Genomic DNA, 7849 nt, shown 5'->3' with positions numbered 1-7849 from the left:
TGCTCCTAGTGCCAACTAAGCTGCAAGATTCTGCACAAACACTTAGTGGAGGATCTCATTCACAACACACACACACACACACACACACACACACACACTTCCTCTTTCCTTCACCCACTGTCTTTCAAAATTCATTCACAAGTTTGATCTGCACATTCTCCATAAAGGATGATTTCTCAGTCATTGGCAAACAGCTCACCCAGCCCCCAGCTAACCAGGCTGCAGCTCAGTTTCTCCTCCACTCTGTACCCAGAGCTCATGAGTCTCAGAGGCTGAGAACATGGGCACCAATGTTTTGCCTATGTCCCCAGACATCCGGGCCTTTCCATAGACACTGCTTACTTATTCCTCAGGATGGTCTAGATGCCATGTGTGCCACTCTTCAGTCTTGTCTGTCTTCATAACTGGGCTGAAAATTACACCATTCATCATAGATCGAACTTCACATAGTAAGTTTTTTCCAGTGCTAATGTTTCAAGCTGGAGCCATGAACACATTAGAAACTCTGCCATGGAGCTGTATCACCAGCCCTTCATAAACTACATCTGACTATAAACAAATTCTGTAAACATATCTATCAAATCTACAAAAGCAAGGCTTATTCATTGAGGCGGGGGAAATCTCAAGCAATGCTAAAACATAGAAAATATAAACTTTTGTGTAGAGAAATGGTTCAGACTTTAGAACATTGCATACTCTTTCACAGGGTTTAGGATCAACACCCAGCACCCACATTGTGGCTCTTAACTGTCTGGAGCCCAAATTCCAAGGGATCTGATTCCTACTCTAGACTCATAAGGTACTGCATGATCATTGGTACACAGATACACACACAGGCAAAACACAAATATAGATTTAAAATAAAATCTTAAACTGGGCAGTGGTGGTGCACACCTTTAATCTTAGAAGTATGGAGGCTGAGGTAGGTGGATCTCTCTGAGTTTGAAGCCAGCCTGGTCTACAGAGGGAGTCCAGGATTGCCAGGGCCACATAGAGAAACCCTCTCAAAAAAACACCTGCTTGCTGCTCCCAGTAGCTCTGATCCCCTCCTAGAATTTTTGGGGCAGCAACTGGGGACTTAACTCGGGTCTTGCACTGCTCTGCAAATTCTCTACCACTGAGCTATGTTCTCAGTCACTCTCCTCACCATGGCTTTAACTCACTGTGACTCAGGCTAGACTCAGATCTGTCATCCTCCTGCCTCACATTCCTGACTAACTTGAACTACACCACAGCACCTGGTTCTTCTAGATCTTAATAGGGATGAAGAAACACAATCACACACACACATTTATAAAAATATAACGATTACATTTATTTTCCTAAACTTGACTTTTCTCCCTCTAAGACAGACACAATGTAGGTTGGCATGACAGATCCTTTATCCTTAGGGGATGGGTGTTAAGTGCGGGTGCCTGTCTTATGGAACAAGCTCCCATAGTGAATGGAGCTGGGCCATTGTTTCACACCCCAGGATCCAGTACAGCAGAAGATGCCCGCCTGCATCTTTGTGAGCTTGGTGTGTGGGCCTCTCTGCAGGGTTATCCTTAGAAGTGTCACTGCACCTGCTCTCACCCTGGATTCCCAGGACAGGAAGACTAGAGTAGTAGAGTTATAAATATTCACATTTATAGGAATGGACAGTGCAAAGTCACCTCTGAAAACCTGACTCTCACCCACAGCAGTGACTACACTGAGTGGGAATAAATTCATTCAGGGGACTGGAGAGATAGCTCAGTGGTCAGGAACACAAGTGGCTCTTCAGGATCTGGGTTCAATTCCCAACATGCACATGACAGCTCATAATCACCTGGCACACCAATTCTAGGATCTGACCCCTGACAGAACACCAATGCACATTTTAAATATAGAAAGATATTTCATCCACTGACCATAAGAAAAGCCAATCTCTGTAGGCCATGCCACTGAATTAAAAGCCTTAAACCATCTTCAATGTCTGGTAGGTGACAAGGAGGCTGAGGTGACCTCCTCCTACAGGGAAAAGCCCTGCTCTCAGAGTTCAAGTCTAGGTGGAATCCTGTCCTGCCATCTTCTGTGGTAGCCCAGGGATGAGTATTCTTGAGGATTTTCAGTTTGAAGCCAGCCTATAGAGGGAGTCCAGAACAGCCATACCTGGCCTGCCTACACACCTAAGCACTGAGTTTTGGTAGTGTTGTCTGTCTGAAGGGAAATTTTGGCCTTCAGCCCTCTGCAGCACACACAGTAAAGACAAGGATAAGGTGCCAAGGCATTGGCACCAGGAACTGTCTTCAATGTCCTGTCTTCTGCACAGTCCAGGCTCCAAGCTGTACTCAGTCCCTCAGTCACAGGACAAAACCCTCTTCCCTTCGGGGGTTCACTTTGGGCAGGGCTGAGGTATAGAGCCTGGAACCCAGGCTTAGGAGGAAGAGTAAGGCTGGGTCTGCCTCCTCTCTCCCTGCAAGGGATTCCTGGAGAGAAATGAGGAAGGAAATGTTCCCTGGACATACACCACACAGGAGTCTAACCATGGCTGCTTCTCCAGGCTTTCTCTCCACTCTACCTTCTCCTAGAAGACTGTCTTGTGGCATGTATCTCCATATGGGTCCCATGCTTCATCAAAGTTTGGACTCCCAGGAAAGCAGGTCCCAGGACTAGAACAGGATCCCAGGAGCTTTCCAGTTCATGTCTTTAGTGTGCCTAAGATCCAAGGAAGCTGAAGGTCTAAGCATTCATTCCCATCTGGGATGCTCAGGGCTCCCAGCAGGTGGGCAGTGCAGTCAGTCACCACTGGAGGAAGCTGCAAGTGTTTCCTTAGCCTCTGAACTTGTCTCCATCACCACTTAGCAGCCAGCCATTGAAACTCAGTGCCTGTGTTGTTTGCATTGCTATAGAGGTCCAGCCAGGTCCTCTCTGCCCAGGTATGCTTGGAAGATGACTCAGAGTCTATGCAGGTCAGTCTTCAATCTCTTCCAGGTACAGAAATGCTTCTGTAGGATAGCAGAGGGAGCTGTCCAGGCAAGATTGGCAGTCCACTAGCAATGATCTCTCTACATCCACTAAGGCATCCCCAAATATTCAAAAATTTCATTGTCCTTTAGTGTGGGACAGAGACCATGGATCCAGCTCAGCTCTCATGACAAAAGGGGAGAGGGCGGCAATATATATAAAAATAAATTTAATCAAAGGACAAGAGACATGATGGGATAGGCAGTCATTCCAGAGTCCTGGCCATGATCCAAGAGGTTTGTGTGTGAGGTAGCTCAGAGAGTTGCATAGCCAGTTCCTCTCATCTGGACAGCAGGTCCCTCAGGCCTGAGACTGTAGGGAGGAGGTGGTTCAGTGGGAGCTGGCATCAGAACAACCTGCAGGAGAAAAGGGGTCCTTGGGGTTTTTTTGTTTTTTGTTTGTTTGTTTGTTTGTTTGTTTGTTTGTTTTTTGAGACAGGGTTTCTCTGTGTAGTCCTGGCTGTCCTGGAACTTACTCTGTAGACCAGGCTGGCCTCGAACTTAGAAATCCACCTGCCTCTGCCTCCCAAGTGCTGGAATTAAAGGCGTGTGCCACCACTGCCCAGTGGTCCTTGTTTTATTTAGGGTCTGTATAAACAATGACAAATAGGACTCGCAGAGCCCTCCACAATCCATTATTCTCCCCTCCCCCCATCCACATGGTAGACAGCCAGCTATCAAATACATATTAGGTATTGGGACAGAAACACTCACCTCAAAGTACGGTGGTGGGGAACCCAAGGAAGTGAACCAAATCCTCTCTAGGGGAGCAATGGAGTACAGTTCTGGAGGTGTCTGTTGATCCACTGTTTGGACCTCATGCTGCAGTTCTCTGCATTTGAGACAGAAGTGCCTCACTAGGCCACAGATGAAGAAAAGTGGTAACATGACCCATATAATGATGAAAACGATCCTAGGGAGGTGGGGGATGGTTTTGTGATAAGTGCCTAGGTCATGTTCCCTTGTCATACCTCCTCCTTTACCCATCCACACCCTGTTTCAGGTGGACCCAGATCAGGATGCCCAAAAGTGGTGACCCTGGGCTTACCTGAAGGGCTTATTTGCAGGATCCCAGACCTTTCTGTCCAGGCAGCATTTATTGTCACAGCATCTGAATCCTTTGGGGCAGTTTCTAGAAGGACAAACAAAAATGGGAAGATACTGATGGCATCAGAGTGTCCAAACAAAGAGTCCCTGCTTCCATAGACATTTAGACCCTCAGGTTGCTAGCCCCCCTTAGTGGGTGTGTCCATCCTGGGTTCATTGGGAGGAATTGGGGTCTGGACTTGAGACCTGAGTTCTGAGTTCATCAGGGCAGTATGCCATTGTTCCTCTGGCAGAATGGTCATGATGCTGATCTTACATGGGAGGCAGGAGTGGGACATCGCTCATTTGACTCCCCCTCCCCTGCTATGAAATGTTGGGGATTAGCAGCAGTTACAGACCTGCAGATCCCAAGGTTGGGTTAGGTGAGGGGGGCTATGGTTTCAGCAAAAGTGATATGGATTAGGTGTCTGTCCCTTATCTAGGTCAGAATCTGAACACACACCCATCCCCCTTTACTGACAATTATTGACAAAGTCCCATACTTACAAGATGCCACATGTGTTTACAGTCTGTGGAAGGAAAAAGACAGAGGTCAAAGCTCCAAGCCTGGGAGTTGAGTCTCAGAGGTTAGAGTGCTTGTCCAGCATGGCAATAAATCAGGTAGGGGTGTGTAAACCAGTGGTGCATGTCCATCAGGACAGAACTCAGGAGAAGGCAGAACTATTCAAGGCTGCATAGCCAGTTTGAGGCCAGAATGGGAACAAGAAACTCTGTTTCAAAACAAACTGGAGGCTAGTCTCTGCTCAGTCATTGTTCCAGACAGTGAGGCTCAGATTCTTCCTCCCTTCACCTACCATGTCCAGGGTCAACAACTGGATGTCTGCCTTCCCAAGTGCTGGGATTAAAGACATGACAATCCAAGGAAGCTACTTCACCCTTTTTTACTGAGACAGGGAAGGTTCTCACTGTGTTGCCCTGGCTAGCCTGGAATTTGGAGTTCTACCTGTCTCTGCCTCCATATCTCTGGATTAAAGATGTAGACCACTAACTACACCTAGCTCCCTTACACACACACACACACACACACACACACACACACACACACACACACACACAATTGGAGACTGGCCTAGGAAGGCACCTTTAGCTTCAGAGTCCCCCAGAAAGCAACCTAAGCACCCACTTCCCCTACAGCCATGACCCAGTGTCATAGGTAGAGACAACTCTGGGAGTTCACTAAACATACTCAGGTCCTATTCACTCTCAGGTCAGTGATGGAAACGCCCTGCCTGGTAGCCTTCAGTGTTTGGAGGCGCCCAAGGTCTCCATACAGCATTCTATGCTATTGATAACAGTACTGTCTAAGCTCTTAATTAGGACTCTCTTCCCTCAGGCACCAAGACATTGCCCTCTCTGGCTACATCACTTAAAACCTTTGGCAGGTGTGGTGCTGCATGCCTTTAATCTCTGGACTCAAGGCTTTCTAAAGCAGCCAGAACTGGACCCTCTCTCAACAAATAGGAAACCAGCTTTTGGCTTCGCTAAAGATCCTTACAACAGCATTTCTTTTGCTAAATAAAAGACAAAAGGACAGGTGACAGTTACAGCTGTGATCATTCCCTTTCTGTGCTCACAGAAGCTCTGCTCTGTGGTGATTATGGATACAGTAAGCCTAAGACACAGTGGGCCCAGAAACCCAAAACTTAAATCAATCTCTCTCTCTCTCTCTCTCTCTCTCTCTCTCTCTCTCTCTCTCTCTCTCTCTCTCTCTCTTTCTCTCTCTCAAACATCAGACTCTTGTTTACCATGTTTACCATATTTGTTTTTCAAGAAGGGGTTTATCTGTGGATCCCTGGCTGTCCTAGTACTGGCCCTGTAGACCAGGCTAGCCTAGAATTCAGATCCACCTGCCTCCTCCTCCAGAGTACTCAGATTAAAAGTGTGAGCTGTTAACACCACTGGGCTCCTATACTAATTATATTTAAGCAGCTTTAAGCAGTGGTTAGGCCATACATGGTGAACACCTGCCTTTAATTCCAATGCTGAGGTACCGAAGCAGGTCTCTGTTGAATTCAAGGTCAGTATAATCTTTATAGTGAGACCCTGAGTCACAAACAGACAACAGTGCGACAGGTGTGATAAACTGAACCAGGATTATTCCCTGTCCCATCTTCTCCAGGTGATTTCATCAGAATGGTTGGGAGCCAGAATTTTAGGAAACTTAGATTTATTAGGTCTGATTGGGTGCACTGAAACTGCCTATATTTGGGGCTGCAGACATGGATTGTGAAAAGATGCAGAGGTTGGGAAGTGTCTTGAACCTGAGTTCACTCATTTATGGCCTTGGATGGAGAACTAGAGTTCCAAACAGTGGACACTGTTCTGGGGAGCAGACCTGGGACTTCACTTACCACCTCCACCATCGCCCCCAATAGCAGATTCCCAACCAAGAGTGTAAATTTAATCTGAGTTGTGGCCAGCCTGGACTATAGAGCTCTAGAATAGCCAGGGCTAGGGAAGCCCTGTCTCAAAAAACAAATCAAACAAACAAAAAGATTGTAATGTTCAAAAGGCTTGTTCTGACCACCTCAGGAAAACCTGCCAACCCAACACACTTAGAGTTTGAATATGAACAAGAGTTCCAGTCCTGCCTCCCTGGGATCACAGCATGAGGCCACCCAGCCCAGGCAGCCAGGTCTATCCCAGATCAAATTGGAACTAATCAGAGAAGTGAGAACCTCCACTTCCCTGGTACACAAAGAGATAAGTCCCAGAGAGGGTCAATAAACTATACCCCAAGGTCACCAGCCATGGAGGGACAGGGAAGGAGAGACCTTAACCCACACAAGCAAGACCTCAGGTTCCTCAGCCTGACTCAGAGCTTAATAAGACCCTATGCAGGTTGTGGTTGGGGCCAGTTCCCAGATAGCAACACAACCCTGCCAAGACCTGGGCCCAGGTTTCCCCAGGGCCTCACTCTGAGGTCCCTACCTCCACTTTCCCCAAACACAACAGAAAGGAAGAAGTCACCAATTGGCTGTGGATAAGGGAATTCCTGACAAGTTAAGGTGGGCACTGGGCTCCTAGACAAGCCCCTGCCCCATAGGGTCCTCCAAAAGTCACAGAAGTCTTACTTACCTCATTGGTGCTTACTCCTTGGAGACTGGGAAGCAGGCCAAAGATCAAGGTGAGTGTGACCAGGACCCAACTGTCCTGCATCCTGGCAAGGGGATCCACTGAGCTTCTGTGTGTAAGGACAGAGTGACAGGGCAAGGCCTTTTCAACTTCTCTCCACCTATGTGGCCCAGCCTCAGGGTAGGGGTAAAGTTAACACATTAGACGGACATTGATTTACCAACTCTGTAAGTTGGATGCAGCAGAGCACTCTGGAAGTCTCTCTGCTGGGCTGAGCTTAAATAGTGGCTAGAGCAGGGCGTGGTGACACATTTAATTCCATCAGGGAGAAGGCAGATCTCTGTGAGTTCAAAGCTAGTGTGATATAATCAGTGAGATCTGGGCCAACTAAGATTAAATTAAAAAGAAAATCCAGGTAGAGGTAACACAAGCCTTTAAATCCTAGCACTCAGCACTCAGGAGACAGAGGCAAGTGGATCTCTGAGTCTAGCCTGGTCTACAGGGCAAGTTCCAGGACAGCCTACACAGAGAAACCCCATGGGGGTCAGGAGGCACAACAGTCCCGAAAGATGACTCAGAGATTAAGAGCAGTTGTCCTTGGACCTGGATTCAGTGTCAGGCTTCTTTATACAAGATGGCTCTGAAGCATCCGAACTCTAGTTCTAGTGATTCCCTCTGCT

The 7849-nt window shown here is 47.4% G+C and overlaps 1 protein-coding gene across 2 annotated transcripts; it reads right to left on the bottom strand.

The window, feature by feature from the left end:
* Window positions 1-1290: 1290 nt before the first annotated feature.
* LOC117712026 (transmembrane protein 92-like) lies at window positions 1291-7428 on the bottom strand. 2 transcript variants are annotated; one of them, XM_034508023.2, is made up of 5 exons: window positions 7173-7428; window positions 4581-4603; window positions 4036-4119; window positions 3702-3900; window positions 1291-3344 (listed from the first exon to the last, which is right to left on the bottom strand). In XM_034508023.2, the coding sequence occupies exons 1-5, from the start codon at window positions 7251-7253 to the stop codon at window positions 3243-3245; spliced, it is 489 nt and encodes a 162-aa protein (XP_034363914.1). In that variant the 5' UTR covers window positions 7254-7428; the 3' UTR covers window positions 1291-3242. The 2 variants fall into 2 exon arrangements, with proteins under 2 accessions (XP_034363914.1, XP_076791336.1); XM_076935221.1 differs by having other exon boundaries at window positions 3702-3819.
* Window positions 7429-7849: the final 421 nt, after the last annotated feature.

This window comes from Arvicanthis niloticus, chromosome 6 (assembly GCF_011762505.2).
Source record: "Arvicanthis niloticus isolate mArvNil1 chromosome 6, mArvNil1.pat.X, whole genome shotgun sequence".
In the NCBI taxonomy this organism is placed as follows: domain Eukaryota; kingdom Metazoa; phylum Chordata; class Mammalia; order Rodentia; family Muridae; genus Arvicanthis; species Arvicanthis niloticus.
Note: the sequence above shows the minus strand (reverse complement) of the source record. Positions and strands in the feature narration are given on the sequence as shown.

What these genes read in the sequence shown, in the direction of transcription:
- LOC117712026 (XM_034508023.2), bottom strand. Translation starts at nt 7,253, where the DNA reads ATGCAGGACAGTTGGGTCCTGGTCACACTCACCTTGATCTTTGGCCTG. An exon ending in GTAAACACATGTGGCATCTT is followed by an intron (nt 4,120 to 4,580) that starts GTAAGTATGGGA and finishes TTGTCCTTCTAG; the next exon opens with AAACTGCCCCAAAGGATTCA. An exon ending in CCCCACCACCGTACTTTGAG is followed by an intron (nt 3,345 to 3,701) that starts GTGAGTGTTTCT and finishes TTTCTCCTGCAG; the next exon opens with GTTGTTCTGATGCCAGCTCC.